The following is a 17,449-nucleotide window of genomic DNA, read 5'->3' as shown; positions in this document are numbered from 1 at the left end:
GAAACACCTGAAAAGCAATGGATCCAAGTTCACCCAGGGAAATTTGGACCTGGGCCTCCGAAGCTCTAGCCTAACACTCTAATCGCAATACAACCCTGCTTCTCTTAATCCCTTCACTGCTGAATCTATGAGTCTTGAAACACCCAAACAGTTTTGCAAGACTCAGATGTGGATGTTGACATTCACTAAACTGAGAAATAGCTAAGCATGGCTGTCATAGATGTTCCACTAGCAGACTGAATCTACTGGGGTACATAGGAATTTCTGCTGAGTTCGCAAGTGGTTGTGCATTAATTATTGGTAGTGTGGGAATAAACCAGTAAACCAGTGATGTTCTACGCCACCTGGTGCAAACTTCAATGAGTGCCCATAGTCAGTTCCAGCTTGTGGGTTTCCCATAGGCATCTGGTTAGCTACTGTGAGAACAGGCTGCTGGACTAGATGGGCTACTGGACTGATCTCACAGGCTCTTATGTTTTTTTGTGTCCACAGCCACCTTCCACCTTAATTTGCTCAGAGGTCTGCATTTGCATCTATGCATATAAATTAACCTATGCAAACTTTATGCAGATTTATGCCACAGGGCTGGTTTTTATCTACCTTGTAAACTGCTGGACTCTCCTTCATAGGAGGTTTTTGGACAGATGTTTGGTGGCCATCTGTCAGGGATTATTTAGCACTGATTCCTGCATTCCAGAGGGTTGGACAAGATGGTGCCTTCTTACTTTACAAATCTATATGACCTAGCAATACCACACTAGATGGGTGGTAAATTATTTGAAACCAGCAGAAGACCCATTGCAGTTTCATATCTTAACATGTCCACTGTTCCAACTGGAATAGCTTACCTTTCTTTTCCTTGTCTTTTTTGCACCTTGGATATTGATGCAGGAACCAGATTACTTGGCAAGACTTCTGAAGCAGGTGTTTGGCATTCAGTTATCTTAAAGACTCTCTTGAAGAATGATGGCTGCATGATATGCGTTTATCTTTAATCTCGCAGAGTTTGCAGAGGATGTTTTTTTCCTCCCTCCCTCCTGACAAATTGCACTACAGTTTATGGAAATGTAACATTTTCTGTGAATGGCTCCGAGTGGCTGTGATGCATGCTGATGAGTTAGACAAAGTAGCTCGCTGCATACGAGCAACTGTCGCAGCCCTTTCCATTAGCAAATTAAAATCTGTTCAAATTTATTTACTAATATATTAGGAAGAATCTCCGGGCTGACCCACCGACCTGCATTATCGAGGAAACAACAGTGGTTGCGAAAATAATTATTACAAAGTTCGGTGCCTCCTGTTTGTTTCCTATTTTAATCATAACTTGAGGTCAGCAGCATGGCAGGTTTACCATCTGCATTCTGTGCTCAGGCTACATTTACTTAAAAATTATCAATTACATTTCCCAGTAGCTTCTTCCACCGAACACCACTGAATCAGGGAAGCATAGCTTTGTTAAAAAAAAATCTTCTCTGCAAAACACAGCTGCCTGAAATATTTTTCCATGGATTTATGGGGACATTTGTGACATCATGCCTTTTTCAACTGAAACTGGTGCCAGTGTGATACATTCTACGTAAGGGCCACAGATTCCAACATGGTGTTAAGGATGCTAAAGCCCCTTGGTGTCAACGAGCTGCACATTTCATTGGGCTTTAGCAGCTGTGTAGATCTGGGGCAGGGCTTTGGTTGGGTGGCAGAGCATCTGCTCTGCATGCAAGAAGGTTCAAGGTTCAGTTCCCAATGGCAACACCAGGTAGTTTGGGGAACATCCACTGTCTGAATACCTGGAGGGCCACATAGCCAGTATGAGCTAGACTCCAGTGGTATAAGGCATTTTCCTGCATCTCTGGCTAAACCCACACCTCTAAAGCTGCAGCTATCACATTCACTAGAAGCTTCCTTATTCCAAGTTGGACCACTATGCCATGAGCCTGTCCCTTGCCTGCACAAGACCATTAAGTTCCAACTGCACTGTTCCCACTGGTCCATCGCACTTCGTATAGTTTACAGAGCTAGCCAACATGGCATCTCACAGTTGACATTGAACTACAAATCCTATCACCCCTGACTTTTGGCTATTCTAGCTAGGGCCAATGGGAGTTGTGGTTTAACAACCTCTGGAGGGTTAACTTGTTGGGTGCCTCTTGTGAACACTGACTGGTAGCAGCTGTCTTGGGTTTAGAAAGTCAGGAATCTTCCTCAACTCAACCTGGAGATGGCAGGGATTGAACCTGGGATTAGTCAAATTAATGCAGGATATCTATGACAATTAGCTATTATGGCTATATCCTCCCTCCACTGTCAGGAGCCAGCATGCCTCTAAACACCAGTCACTGGGAATCACAAGTGGGGAGACTGCTGTTGCACTCAGGTCCTGTGTGTGGGTTTCTCATAGGCCTTTCCAGTTGTCCACTGTGAGAAAAGGATGCTGGGCTAGATAGATGAACCATTGACCTAATCTTCTTATGTTCTTAGGACTCTCATTAAAACAGAGGTCTGTTACTTGTAAATTAGGACACCTGGCTACCCAACTGCTAGATCACAATATGTTTGTTTTTTTTGGGGGGGGAGGCAGCTATCTCTGGGCTTCAGGGGGAGCCCCAAAGCAGCTATGGAGAGACAATTGCAATGGAAGATGTTGTATTTCACACACACACACACACACACACACACACACACACACACACACTATATATATATATATATAACGCAAGCGACTTCTCCCCCCAGTTGAACACATTAAGTGATTCTGTCCAATATAGTTTCAAAGAAATCTAAACCGTTTCGACAGTGTTTTAACAAATGTTTTCCAAAATATTCCAAACAAGGCTTCGGCACTGCAGGTTTCTGTTTAATACTACTACTACAAATAATGATGATTGGGGTGGGGTGGGGGGTGGGGAGAGCTGGGTGTAAGAGAGAATGTTCAGACCACGGAATTTATTTGTTTTTAAGACTGAAAAACCTTGATATGAGGTTTGGGATGTGTTGTTGGTTCCCCCTAATGGCAAAGCCCAGGTATGACTTAGGAAATAAAATTTAGGACAGGTTTGAGATAGTTTTTAAAGAAAAAAAATTGCTACTAATGTGGGGAGCGGGTGAGGGGGAATTCACACCTTGTCATCAGCAGCTGCAAATTCCTTCAGAGGATGATCTCAGTAGTTGTAAGGAGACCCAACATTCCTCTTGTAGAGCTACAATTCCCAGAGTCCCTGGGGAAGAGGGACTGATTATTTAATCCACTCTTGAGAACTGCAGCTCTTTGGGGGAAATAGGGATCTCCTAGCAACTTTAATCAGCCTTAACAAATTACATTTCCTAGGATTTTTTGGTTTAAAGTGGTATCAGAGTTCTTTAAATGTATGGTGTGAATGTGGCTTAATTCTTTGTCACCATTTCCCTTCCCGCTGAGTTCTACTTCAAGTGGAATCTTGAGACTAAGAAGGAGGGAAGCAGACAGCTAGGGCCAACTCCTGGTCTTGTTGCTAGCAGGGAGGCAGCAATATGCTGAGACGCAGACTAAGATTAGTAGGGAAGGGCCCCATTCATTCTAATGGACCAGCCTCCATTGCTCCTCCATTCCTGTTGCTTCCTATAGTGACCATTGGGATGCTTCCAATAAGCCCATCTTGAAGGCACAAAGGCAACCACTTTTCTCTGCTGTGTACTGCGTCTGGGAGACCGGCTTTGTAAAATAGCCCACACCAGTTACTAGCTTGCACAATTACTTATGAGCTTCCTAGCAGGCTAGTAGCATGGAAATGCAGACTACTAGTAAAAATAACATTAGTCACCACCACCACCAGCAGCAGCAGTAGCAGCAGCAGCAGCTTCTGCCAGGTGGATGCTACAGCACTTTTTTCTTAGGTAAAGATAAAGGGTAAAGGGAACACTGACCATTAGGTCCAGTCACGGACAACTCTGGGGTTGCGGTGCTCATCTCACTTTATTGGCCGAGGGAGCCGGCGTACAGCTTCCGGGTCATGTGGCCAGCATGACTAAGCCACTTCTAGCAAACCAGGGCAGCACACGGAAACGCCGTTTACCTTCCCGCTGGAGCGGTACCTATTTATCTACTTGCACTTTGACGGGCTTTCGAACTGCTAGGTTGGCAGGAGTAGGGACTGAGCAATGGGAGCTCACCCCGTCGTGGGGATTCGAACTGCCAGCCTTCCAGTAGGCAAGCTCTAGGCTCTGTGGTTTAACCCACAGCGCCTCCCGCATCCCACTTTTTTCTTAGGCACTCCAGCTCATGGGCCAGTCATTGCTCAACTAGGAGGTCAGAATTTGCCCTTGAGGCCATTTTGCCAAAATGATGCCCACCAGCTGTTGTCACTGGGTAACTGTGGAATACCTGCATTTGACACACATTTTATGGTATGTTACTGACTGATATTCTGGACTGCATCCAACAAAGTTTTACTCAGAGTAAATAAAATAATGGACTTGTTAGCCATGTCCATTAATTTCAATGGGTTTACTCTGAGTAGGTCTAGCATGGGATGCCACCCTATATATTTAGAATAAAGAACTAATAAAGTTGGAAGGGACAGTGCCAAGCCTTTAAACCCATGGTTCCCAAGGTGGGGCATGCGCCCCATAGGGGGGCAATTTGATTTTTAAAAGGGGGGCAATTTGAGAATGAGTTATTAACAGTGAATGGCCTTTTGGGCTTCCTCCATGCGAATAGGAATTCACTTTTTGAATACAGCAGTACCTCACGTTACATACGCTTCAGGTTACAGACTCCGCTAACCCAGAAATAGTGCTTCAGGTTAAGAACTTTGCTTCAGGATGAGAACAGAAATCGTGCTCTGGCAGCGCAGCAGCAGGAGGAGGCCCCATTAGCTAAAGTGGTGCTTCAGGTTAAGAACAGTTTCAGGACCTCCGGAATGAATTAAGCACTTAACCAGAGGTACCACTGTAATAAGAATTATATGTCACAGGGGGTGGAGATGGGCATCAGGATTTTAGAGATGCTTATGTGGGGCATGGGCAAAGAAAGGTTGGGAACCATTGCTTTAAACAATGGTTAAGTCTCCTGAAAGACTGCTTTTCCATTTTTGGGAAAAGAGGCTCCCACTCATTACTGCAGGGAAAGCATACTCCTTGGACACTTTTTTCAGATGTGAATTTCAATCTTTTGTATTTCATCTGTAGGTGACAGTACAAGGTTCTCTGCCATGAGAAGAAGAAGTGCTCAGAGAGGAAGTCCCTCCATTGTCATCAAGACCAGACTAATAATACAGGCAGGGTAGCCAATGTGGTGTCCCTCCAGATGTTGTTGGACTCTAGCTCCCATCATCTCCAGCTGTCTTGGCCAATGGTGCCAGGGATAATGGGAGCTGTAGTCCAGCAGCATCTGAAGGGCACTACTTTGGCTACCCCTGATGTGAGGCCACCTGTGCCCCTGCCCTCTTCACTTTCCTTTTGGGATGATGCTGTACTCCGCCTGCTCTTGACCAATCCCCACTGACCACCTGGTTCCAGTCTTTGTGCTTGCTAGTCAGAGTCTTCAGAATCCTCTTCACTTTTCCTATGTTTCACTTTTTTGTGTGAGCTTTTTTTACTTTTCGTTTCACCTTCCTTCTTCTTTTTAGAGCTCTTCTCATTCTTACTTTTTTCCTCTTTCTTATTCTTTACCTTTGATGCCACTGCCTTCTTGACCTTCCCAATGTGTTTCTGAACATTCTTGGACTTTGCGGCCTTCTTAATCTTCCCAATGTGCTTCTGAACAGTCTTGGAGTTCGCTGCCTTCTTAATCTTACGAACATGCTTCTGAACAGCCTTCGATTTTGCGGCCTTCTTAATCTTACCAATGTGCTTCTTAACAGCCTTGGAGTTTGCGGCCTTCTTAATCTTACTAACATGCTTCTGAACAGCCTTCGATTTTGCGGCCTTCTTGATCTTACCAATATGCTTCTGAACAGCTTTCGATTTTGCAACCTTCTTAATTTTACCAATGTGCTTTTGCACAGCTTCTGATTTTGCAACCTTCTTAATTTTACCTAGTTTCTTCTTTATTGCATGCCTTTTCCCTTTCTTCTTTTTCTTTGCTTTTCCTTCTGGGACAGAATATCCTCCTTCCTCCTCCTCCTCCTCCTCCTCTTTCATTATTTTCTTTTTCCTTGTTTCTATAAATAATAATAATAATAATAATAATAAGAAGAAGAAGAAGAAGAAGACACACACACAAAAACCCCATAACTTGTACCCTACCCATGTGACTGGGTTGCCCCAGCATCTGTGTGGCTTCCAGCAAAACATAACAGAACACAGTAAAACACAGCAAAACATTAGAGGCTCCCCAATACACAATTGTCTTCTATATCTTTTCCCAACAATTCATACTTCTTAGCTCGTACAGTGGTACGTCAGGTCACAGACGCTTCAGGTTACAGACGCTTCAAGTTACAGACTCCGCTAACCCAGAAATAGTACCTCGGGTTAAGAACTGTGCTTCAGGATGAGAACAGAAATTGTGCTCCAGCGGTGCGGCAGCAGCGGGAAGCCCCATTAGCTAAAGTGGTGCTTCAGGTTAAGAACAGTTTCAGGTTAAGAACGGACCTCCAGAACGAATTAAGTTCTTAACCCGAGGTACCACTGTATAGTCAATTCATACTCCTCAGCTACAATATAATAGAACTATCTTAGAAAGATAAAACCAGACTAGCTGCCAGTTTCACATCTAAGCCCAGTTATGATAGCTTTGGCCAAATTGTGTTATTTCCACTTAATTCCAAGAATAAGTTGGGGGATTTTTCGTGAGGAGGGGGCAGGCTTCTTGGGCTTCATCAACTATTTGATTGTGCCAACTCCAGCACTCAGCAGGATGTCTGACATATGCCCCATCTGCAATATACCGTATTTTTCACCCTATAGGACGCACTTTCCCCCCTCCAAAAATGAAGGAAATGTGTGTGCGTCCTATGGGGCGAATGCAGGCTTTCACTGAAGCTTGGAGAGCAAGAGGGGTTGGTGCGCACTGACCCCTCTCGCTCTCCAGGCTTCAGGAAGCTGTCCGCAAGCCTTGGAAGCCCGGCGCGACTTCCCGCCGGTCTCCCAAGGCTTGTGGACAGCAGCCTGCAGCCCGAAAGCCAGGGAGCGCAGCAGAGCACGCCCCGGGCTTTGGGCAGATATCCCCAAGCCTGGGGAGACCGGCGGGATAGCAGCCTGTTCTGGGGGCTGGGGTCAGGGGAAGCCGGGCTCCCAAGGCTTGCGGATAGCAGCCTGTTCTGGGGGCTGGGGTCAGGGGAAGCCGGGCTCCCAAGGCTTGCGGATAGCAGCCTGTTCTGGGGGCTGGGGTCAGGGGAAGCCGGGCTCCCAAGGCTTGCGGATAGCAGCCTGTTCTGGGGGCTGGGGTCGGGGGAAGCCGGGCTCCCAAGGCTTGCGGATAGCAGCCTGTTCTGGGGGCTGGGGTCGGGGGAAGCCGGGCTCCCAAGGCTTGCGGATAGCAGCCTGTTCTGGGGGCTGGGGTCGGGGGAAGCCGGGCTCCCAAGGCTTGCGGATAGCAGCCTGTTCTGGGGGCTGGGGTCGGGGGAAGCCGGGCTCCCAAGGCTTGCGGATAGCAGCCTGTTCTGGGGGCTGGGGTCGGGGGAAACTCGGGCTCCCAAGGCTTGCGGATAGCAGCCTGTTCTGGGGGCTGGGGTCGGGGGAAACTCGGGCTCCCAAGGCTTGCGGATAGCAGCCTGTTCTGGGGGCTGGGGTCGGGGGAAGCTCGGGCTTCCCCCGCCCCAGCCCCGCGTCTGGGGGGGAAATAATTTTTTTTGTGTTTATTCCTCCCCCCCCAAAAAACTAGGTGCTCCCTATGGGCCGGTGCGCCCTATAGGGCGAAAAATACGGTATATACAAAACAGTGCCATTCTAGTTTCAACATTCATAGCTTCCCCCCAAAGAATCCTGGGGATTGTAATTTGTTAAGGGGACTGAGAGTTGTTAAGAGAATCTTACTTCTTCTACAGAGCTACACTTTCCTGAGTCGTTTTGTGAGACAATCAGCCTCATATAACCAACATGCTTAAATCTAATTAATGCATGAAGTTATGTAAGCTGTACTGCCAGGCTTAGCTCACCTTGGAAGGGACTAGGTAATCAATCCTTTGCTCCCCTCTTAATCTTCCTGGCTATTTCCTAGTTCTTCTTCTTTTATATTTTTATTTGTTTTATTTATTTTTATTTGTTTTACACACAACAACAACAACAACAGATTAAATTCTGATGCTTGATAGTGGTCTAGCACCCACAAACTCATAACACTATATTTCCATGATTTCCATTGCTGTAGTTTTGGTGAAATAATAATAATAATAATAATAATAATAATAATAATAATAATAATAATAATTTTCTTGCTACAGTAGGTCAGCTGGGCAAACATGCACTCATATTCCAAGCTGCAGCAGTAACCTGCAGAGTTCAATGTTGTTGTTGACATCCATCTGTCTCAGGAGACAGTAGAAGAGTGCTCCACTGTGATTTTCATACTGAGAGTTAAAGTTGAGTGTAAAGTAGCCGGTTTTCATTTGAGTTTATTTCCTTAAAAGCGTATAAGAATTATTTGGGAAATACTAGGAGGAATTATGACTAGAAGAAGTGAGTCATTTTTTTTTGTCAGAATGTAGAATTTTCATCTGCAGGCATTGTCTATCTGAGGTTGAGTTCTGACTTGGATTTATTTGGCTAAGATACTTATTAAAAGGTGACACTGCTGAGTGTAAAGCATAAACAATTATGTTTAAAGCAAGGGAGAAGACTTCTCCCAAAGTTTTTAAATGTCCATAAATGATTAAAAGGAATCTCATATTGGACTTTGGTTTCCTCAGATTAGTTGGATCAAGGAAGCCTTGAAAGGGGGGTTATTAGTTTCCCTCTCATTCTCTGTATCGTCTTGCTATGTTGTGGCAGTCAATGCTTGTAAAAGTGTGTTAATAGTTTTGTAAATTAGTTCAAGCGGGAGATTAGGATTTCAGCAGGAAATTATGGGATAAACACTGACTGGAAATGAAGCAGTGTGATCACCCCAAAACTTCTGTAGGTGGAAATGCTTTTTGTGTGCATGTTTTAAAGCACTAACAGTATGGAATGTGGAATTGCATAGGACCACCCTGATAGCATCATGAACAGAAAGGTATTCAAAGGAACCCCAATGCACTATTATTGTTGCACAATATACCCACAATAAAATTCCTGTCTGGGGAGTCCCTTATCTCTTTTGCACCTGGCACCGGTTGGTAGGTTTCTAGTAAAAATCAAAGCAGATCTGACAATACTGAAGTCTTTCCACCTCAGGTCTACAGGTGCATCATTGACAACAGTCTTACCTGTCTTAGTTGAGCCTTCCTTTTCTTCCATTAGTTTTTTCCTGGCTGCCTCTTTTTCCTCCTGGACTTGCCTCAAAAAGAAATTTTGCGCCAGAAGGCGCTTGCCACGAGCGTTAACCCCCTTCAGTCGACCTACCAATTCACTGGAAGAGGAAGCAAGTTCATCAAAGGAAAAAGGCATCTGAAACCCCGCCTCCCAACAGCAAGTGTGCCATCACTCCTCAGAGAAAGAGATGCGAAAGCACTGTTGGCCAACACCTATTTACTACTATGGCTAATGAACATTTATCCAGCAATAATATAGGGATCTGCCTTATACCGAGTCAGACTGGTCCATCTAGCTCAGTACTGTCTACACTGATTGGCAGCAGCTCTCTAGAGTTTCAGACAGGGATAATTCCCAGTCCTACCTAGAGATTCTGGGACTGAACCTTTGAGTTGCCGCATGCAAGGGTGATGCTCAAACATCAAGCAAAAAAGAAGAAGAAGAAGAAGAAGAAGAAGAAGAAGAAGAAGAAGGAGGAGGAGAAGAAGAAAAGGTTAAGAGACCAAAAAGATGAGAATTTTGTCAAAGCATGGGTATTTTTTTTGAACTATTTAAGGAAAAATTATAGTAAAATAAAATTGCAAGCAGGATTTGAATTATAGGCAAGGGGAGGAGAATAACTAAATGAATATTATGAAAATAAATGGTAGTTATGCAGATAAATGACTGCAACAGGAGCATCATGGACGTCAGAATGGGAAGTCAAAATGTAAGAAATTATTATATCAAAAGTGAATTGAATAACTTCAAATTTCACGTAAAAAAACTAATTAAAATTTATTATTAAAAAATAGACATACTTACGAGAGGAGACACCACAAAGCAATTGCGATCACAAAGGCAAAACCAAAGCCTATAGAACCTTCGACAACAATCTTTGCGAAGGCGGGCCGGTTTGGAATCACTGTAAATTAAAGAAAGCACCATGAGCCACGTACCCACAACCTCTCTTACACCAGCTCTCTCCAATTTGGTGCCCTCTAGATGTTTGGGACTACAATTTCCATCAACCTCAGCCAGCAGAACCATGGTATGGAGGAAAAAGTAATATCATTTCTCATTTTAAGGTGATTCTACTTACTTCACACTGTCTGAAGCAACATGGGAACCAAAACCCAGGCACCCACTTCTTCGAATTTTGCAAGGAGGTGGACCAGGCTCCAGGATTAAAAACCCACGGGGTGGACCAAGGTGAAACCTTCCAGCTCAGTCCAATTCACCACAGGGCCCCCCCAGCACTACATTCTGCCTGCCATTGGCCAAATAGGGAGGGAAGCTGTGATCCACTTGCTGGCCCTGCCTGAAGCCAAATAGGGTTCACCCAAGCCCGCGAAAATCCTCTACCTCCAGGACAACTGCAATTTCCAGGGGAGGAATTGTTGCCGTCCCTGCAACGGCGCCTGACTTAGCAGTCAGAATCATTACACAACAGATAAAACTTGTACAAACGGTTTTTCAAAAATTTCTTCTCTTCTTTATGCTTCCACTACCCTCTTATTTTTATTCAACACCCCTCCAAGGCTACTACTGCCCCCTGGGTCATTCCAGTGCACCCCAGTGGCAGTATTGCCCACTTTGGAAAAGGCTGGTTTACAGAGTTTAGATGTGTTAGTGAGTGAATTAGCAGTTCTTGCAATGAGCTACCTGAACCAGCTGGTGGCGGAAGACTCAAAGGCAACCTATACTTCCCTCACTGATTCCTTCTCTTTAAGTAACTAATTGTTGGCAAAGCAGATCACATCTTCTCACTGTGTCCTTCCTTCTTGCTTCTCCAATTTAGTTAGTCCCCGTATAAGTTGCCATGCGCCAGTGTAATTTCTGCACTCCATCTTGGCCAGATGTAAAGCTTTGCTTGCCATAAGCAATAAACTGATGTGTTCTTTGTCTTGCCAGGCTATTTCTTTCTGTAATATATTTACCAAAACCTAGCAAGATGGTAGTGGGGGTGTGAGTGTGTGAAACATTCAAACATGAAATTTTCACACCAGGGAGGGCTGTACCACACACCTTCTCTAAACCTTTGAATCACCCCCCGTTCTTGCTATCCAATTGTTCTTAGGAATACAACAAATGCAACTTCCAATAATGTTGCATGACAATTAGATCTCAGCATAGACATATATGCATTGGGAAATTGCATGCCCTTAAAACATTATCTCCTAATAATAATAATAATAATAATAATAATAATAATACTTTTATTTATGCCCCACCCATCTGTCTGGGTTTCCCCAGCCACTCTGGGTGGCTTACAACACATAAAAAATTGTAAAACATTAGACATTGAAACTTTTCCAATACAGGGTCCCCCATCAAACCCTTCCCACACCTTGCAATGTTCCAGGAGACATACAGTAGCAAATCATTCTTAAAGAGATAGTTAAATAAACACATTTACCATTGTTCCAGTTGATGGATCTTTTCAAGAGAACATGCGGTCGAGAGAGTCCAGTCTTGTGTGGGATGCTTCTGACTTCCACAAAAAGAACAGGTTGAAACAGTGCAAGACATGATCAAGAAGACAAGAAAACTATTGGACACAGGAAGATCCAAATCTGAGAAGTGCGTTAATATTAATTAAGCAACATCAAAGTGCATTAACATGCATTTTGAGAAGTTGTTAGTTCAACAACAGTTAAAAGTGGCCAGTTGCTAAGGTATGGCTAATATTTTTACAATCCTTTCATGCCAGAAGACTTTTCAGTGTGCATTTCGCATGATATTGTGGGCAGTAGAAAGGCATAGGGCATTACTGATCATTTGACAAGACATTATCAGGTGAGCCCCAAGCATTCATTTTATAAAACTCTGTATCTCGGTTTCATTTTTAAAAATCCAAGTGGTATACAATGAGAAGTAGATTTTATTTATTTGTTTATTAGATTTATATGCCGCCCTTCATCAGAAGATCTCGGGACAGTTCACAAGGTTAAAATACGAGATAAAAGAACAGATAAATAGTTAAAACAGAAACAACGAAACAAGAACCCCTCTCTCACAAACACATTTAAAAGGCTATAGAATAATAATCACCCAAAGGCCTGGTTGAAGAGGAATGTTTTGGCCTGGCACCTAAAGATATACAAGGAAGGCGCCAGACAAATCTCCCTAGTGGGAGTAAGGAGATCCTGCAAGTAAACTGGTCCCAAGCAGTTAAGGGCTTTATATACCTATAGCAACACCTTGAATGTGGCCAGGTAGCAGATTGGCAACCAGTACAGATGCTGCCCTCCAGTGGTCCTACCCATGTGCTATCCCAGTGACTGCCCCTGCCCCGAGGAATGTGTGATTAGTGACAGAGAGTTCTGCTACTCCTTTGTTGTTGTTTAGTCATTTAGTCATGTCCGACTCTTCGTGACCCCATGGACCAGAGCATGCCAGGCACTCCTGTCTTCCACTGCCTCCCGCAGTTTGGTCAAACTCATGCTGGTAGCTTTGAGAACACTATCCAACCATCTTGTCCTCTGTCGTCCCCTTCCCCTCTGCTACTCCTAATCAAAGCCATTAACCACATAATTGTCTTAACCCCACCCCCGGAAGTTTTAAACATTTTTGGAATGCATAGTAGTACATGGAAGTTTATTTAGCCAGTCTATTGTGGACACACACACACACACACACACACACACACAAACACAAATCATCTCACCCATAAACTCCAGAAGTGATTCCGAAGTTGGCTGAGCTGTTCCAGCATTGGCCTCTGGAGCTGGAGGACTCTTCCCGAGCTCTTCGTATGCCTTGAAAGGTGCTAAAACATTTAGAGGGGGAGTGGATGACTTCACTGGAAAGCAAGCTGTAGAACAGGGGTCAGGAACCTTTTCCTGCATGGTGGCCACAATGCCTCTTTGGTAACCTTTAAGGGGCCACATGGCATCCCCCCTCCCCCATAAAAAACCACCCTCTCCATCGTCCACTCAGGTAAGCATAGTCATGATTCAATTTTTGGCCAGGCAAAAATCCTTAGAATGGTAGAGTTGGAAGGGACCCCAAGGGTCATGTAGGCAAACTTCCTGCAATGCAGGAATCTCAAGCATTCAGGACAGATGCCCCCCCCAACCTCTGCTTAAAAACCTTCAAGGGAGGAGAGCCCACCAGCTCTCAAGGGAGACAGTTCCACTGTTGAACAGCTCTTACTGAGGAGCATGTGTAGCGGGGCTGGTGTGGGGCGTAGCCTCAGGAGAGGGGGCATGGCAGGGAAGAGTCCTGAAGGCCAGGAAGAGAGACTTGGAGAGCCACAATCGGCCAAAGGTTAGAGGTTCTGGTCTAGGATGTGGAGCATAATCTAATTTTTTAGAAGCAAGCTAGGACAGAAGAACAAGTTCCCAGCTCTGCATTTACCTTATAAGGCCAATGTGAGGAGGGAAACACTTGCAAGGGAAAATCTCTTGGTAGGAGGGTGCTATCAACCTTCTGAGGAAAGAAATGACCGAGAAGAGACATAATAGATTTGTGTGCCTGCTGCTGTCTCCTTGCTGCCCAGCTTATAGGCATTGGGAACAGCAGATGAAGACAGTAACACATCAAGGCTGCATCTGCAATATACAGTGGTACCTCTGGTTGCAAACGGGATCCATTCCGGAAGTCCATTCGTAACATGAGCAGAACACAACCCACGTCTGCACGTGCGCAGGTCGTTATTTGTTGCTTCTGCGCATGCGCGTGACATAATTTTGCGCGTCTGTGCATGCGCAAGCGGCAAAACCCGAAAGTAACCCTTTTCGGTACTTCTGGATTGCCGCGGGATGCAACCTGAAAACGCTCAACCTGAAGCAAACGTAACATGAGGTATGACTGTACTTTTAAAGCATCCAACTTCAAATACCCATGGCTTTACCCCAAAGAATCCTGGAAGCTGTTAAAGATGCTGAGAGTTGCCAGGAGAGCCCTACCCCTGCAGAGCTACAATCTTCAGAGTGGTTTAACAGTCAATACCTGTTCCCAGCGAACTCTGGGAATTGTAGCTCTGTGAGGGGGATAGTGGTCTCTAACAACCTCAGCACCCTTAAACTACTGTTCCCAGGATACTTTGGGTGAAGCCATGGCCATTTAAAGTGTTGTGATACTGCTTTTATCTAAACTCCTTACCTGGATGAAAAATCTAAATTTACCAGGGAAAGAACAAATAGGTTTCTCCAAAGGTTGCTCTACATTAGACCATTGCCTTATACTTATGCATTTGGTTGAAAAATACAGATCTCAAAGGCAATCTAAGATATATGCTGCTTTTGTAGATTTTCGTGGTGCATTTGACTCAATTGACCGCCCAAAGCTGTGGAGGAAACTCGCAGAATTAAAAATTGATCAGCGCTTATTGATCCTAATAAAAAATTTATACTCTTCCAATATCTGTCAAGTCAAACTTAACACCAAAGGTCACCTTTCATCAGACATCCCAAACTCGAAAGGGGTAAAACAAGGGTGTATTCTTGCCCCCTTCCTATTTAATTTATTTTTATCAGATTTGCCAGATCACCTTCAAAAAATAGAATCACATGCCCCTAAACTTAATCAGAAACCAGTTTCTCTATTATTATACGCAGACGATGCTGTTCTACTATCATTAACGAGCTTGGGTCTGAAACGCCTTATATCTTCTCTGATCCTTTACTGCGAATGTAACAAGCTCTCTATAAATTACGAGAAGACAAAAATTTTGGTCTTCTCGAATGGTTGGAAATTAGAGAAATGGAAAATAAGAGGGCAGGAAATTCAACAAGTGAAAATCTATAGGTATCTGGGAATCTTATTCCAGAGCAATTTAGGGTGGGCAAATCATTGCACAAATGCCATAAAACAGGCAAAGTGCACCTCATCAGCTGTTGCCCGTTTTTATTATCAGAAAGGCAATCAATTTATTCCTGCGGCCAATCAGATATTCCAAACAAAAGTGCAATCCCAGATACTCTATGGAATCCCGCTATGGGTCCAAGCATATAATAGTGATTTAAAAAAGATTCACTCCAGCTTTCTGAGACGTATTCTTGGACTCCCAGCTGTGATCAAATATGAAACAATGTGTGCAGAAATAGGCATACACACAATGGAATATTGGGCCTGGTCCACCTCAATAAAGTACTGGTTACGCTGCCATTTTCGCTGCCCTCCATCAAGTCTGCTCGCTGATTTGCTCAAAGACTCCTACAAATCAAGATGGTATCAGTACCTCGAAAAAAAGATTGAATCTTTAGGCATCGAGCTGGAGCCCCTGTACAATTCTAATGAGCAATACATTTTCCATAATATCCTAACTAGACTAAAGGATGTCGAGAGGCAAAATATTATGGCAGCTGTAAACAAAATTTGTTCGCCCATATTCTATGATTTAAATATCTTAGATAGCAGAGCCAATTACGTCACCAAATTAATAATTCCAGCCCAACGTAGGGCTTTTATGCTGGCCCGTTTGAATGTTTTTCCCTCAGCATTTGTCAGGGGAAGATATCAAAACATCCCTAGAAATAAGAGATTCTGCAGATGTTCTATGAATGTCCCGGACACGGTAGAGCACATTCTCTTTCAGTGCCCATTGTACAGTACGCTCCGTCAACGCGTGCTGTCCCCTCTTCTGGGTGGTCTGGAGCCCCAACAAGGTGAATGTGTGGGATTCTGCCTATCCGACGTTGACCAAAGGGTAACGGCGGGGGTAGCCGAGTTTTTGGTAGCAGTCCTCCAAGGAGCAGGTTAACAAGGAAAACCACTGATTTTATATGTATATATATATATATGTATGTAGCCAACTGCTGCCTTTCTGTTTATATCTCAAGGCTTTTATATGTTTCTTTCTCTTTTATCGTTTTATTTGTATAATGCCTAATAAAGGTTTGAATAAGTAAGTAAGCTTTAAATGTACAGTTCAGATGTGGCTGTAATCTGCAAAATGGAAAGAAGCATGCTATTTCATTGTCAGAAGATCACACAGAGTACTAGATTCCATGTTACACAGATGGACAGAACATCATTAACCCTGCCTAAGGGAGATTAGCTGGGGAAAGTTTTCCTTTACAAACTGCTGGAAGCCACAGCTGCTTAAAGTTGTTGGCATGATACTGCTTTAAATGCACAGTGCAAATAGGGCTAATATCTGTCTACTCCCCAGTTGTTCCCAGTGCAGTTGGGCAGTGGGTGTGAGGACACATAGTGGGATCTTATTGTTTGCGGAAGAATAATTTAAACTTTCCCATCCCAGCTTGCTCTGATGGGTGGGTGGAGAAGGCTGTGTGTTTGTGAGGGAAAGAAAGAAAGAAAGAAAGAAAGAAAGAAAGAAAGAAAGAAAGATGATGAAGGCACTTCCAGACTCTTATTATTTTTGGATGGGTTCTTTCACATACTGGTAAATTCAGATCACACAATTATAGTTGACTTGGAGGTGTTGAGCAACAAACCCACTTCCCCCAAAGATCAGATATTTTGCTTAAGGAAAGTAATGGGAAACCATACTTGGGAGAGTGGGAAAACACTTGCTTTGAAGCAATGCCATCTGACCTCTGCTCAAGCAAATCAGAATGAATACTTAATAAGCAGGTTGCCTGGAATAGCCCTGCATGGGGACAGCTGCTTGGCCCCACTCCTTTTGGCTCAGAGGACCTAAGTGGGTTCTGCTGCCTAGTTATGGGAAAGACCAATTTCAGCTCACCTGAAAATGCATTTCTAGGACAGCATGATAACTCCACAGAAAGGATTGTGAAAAGGGATGGCACAATCTGGTTCATTGTCGAAGTGTCGCAGGTTCTTTCTGGTCTGAAGATAATGGCAAGAGGCCAAGGAATGTAGAGGTGACCAAAAGCATCTAAATGTGAAGCTATTTCCACCCCGTCATTGGAGCTGCAATGCTTCCAATTGCTGCTTTGGTTTACCTTTTCGATCTTACACATTTTCATTCCGTTACATCACAATGAACTGGACCTTTGAAAAGAATTCTAGAACTGGACCTATGGGAAGTTCTGCTAGTGATGTAGCAATGAAACTGCTCGCACATTTGCAAAGCTGAGCAGGGACTGGTATGGTTTCAAATTGGATGGTAGAACTGCATGTTGAGATTCCTGCATTGCAGGGGGGTTGGACCAGATGACCCTCAAGG

At 44.1% G+C, this 17,449-nt stretch overlaps 1 protein-coding gene across 1 annotated transcript; it reads right to left on the bottom strand.

The window, feature by feature from the left end:
• Positions 1-5,505: 5,505 nt before the first annotated feature.
• On the bottom strand, positions 5,506-17,233 carry LOC128406985 (axoneme-associated protein mst101(2)-like). Its single transcript, XM_053374890.1, has 6 exons — positions 17,006-17,233; positions 13,019-13,120; positions 11,768-11,842; positions 10,174-10,273; positions 9,268-9,466; positions 5,506-5,952 (listed from the first exon to the last, which is right to left on the bottom strand). The coding sequence occupies exons 1-6, from the start codon at positions 17,079-17,081 to the stop codon at positions 5,506-5,508; spliced, it is 999 nt and encodes a 332-aa protein (XP_053230865.1). The 5' UTR covers positions 17,082-17,233.
• Between the last annotated feature and the right edge of the window lie 216 nt (positions 17,234-17,449).

The sequence above is a fragment of the Podarcis raffonei genome, chromosome Z (genome assembly GCF_027172205.1).
Source record: "Podarcis raffonei isolate rPodRaf1 chromosome Z, rPodRaf1.pri, whole genome shotgun sequence".
NCBI lineage: Eukaryota > Metazoa > Chordata > Lepidosauria > Squamata > Lacertidae > Podarcis > Podarcis raffonei.
The sequence above is the reverse complement of the archived record's forward strand: the minus strand, read 5'-3'. Positions and strand labels throughout refer to the sequence as shown.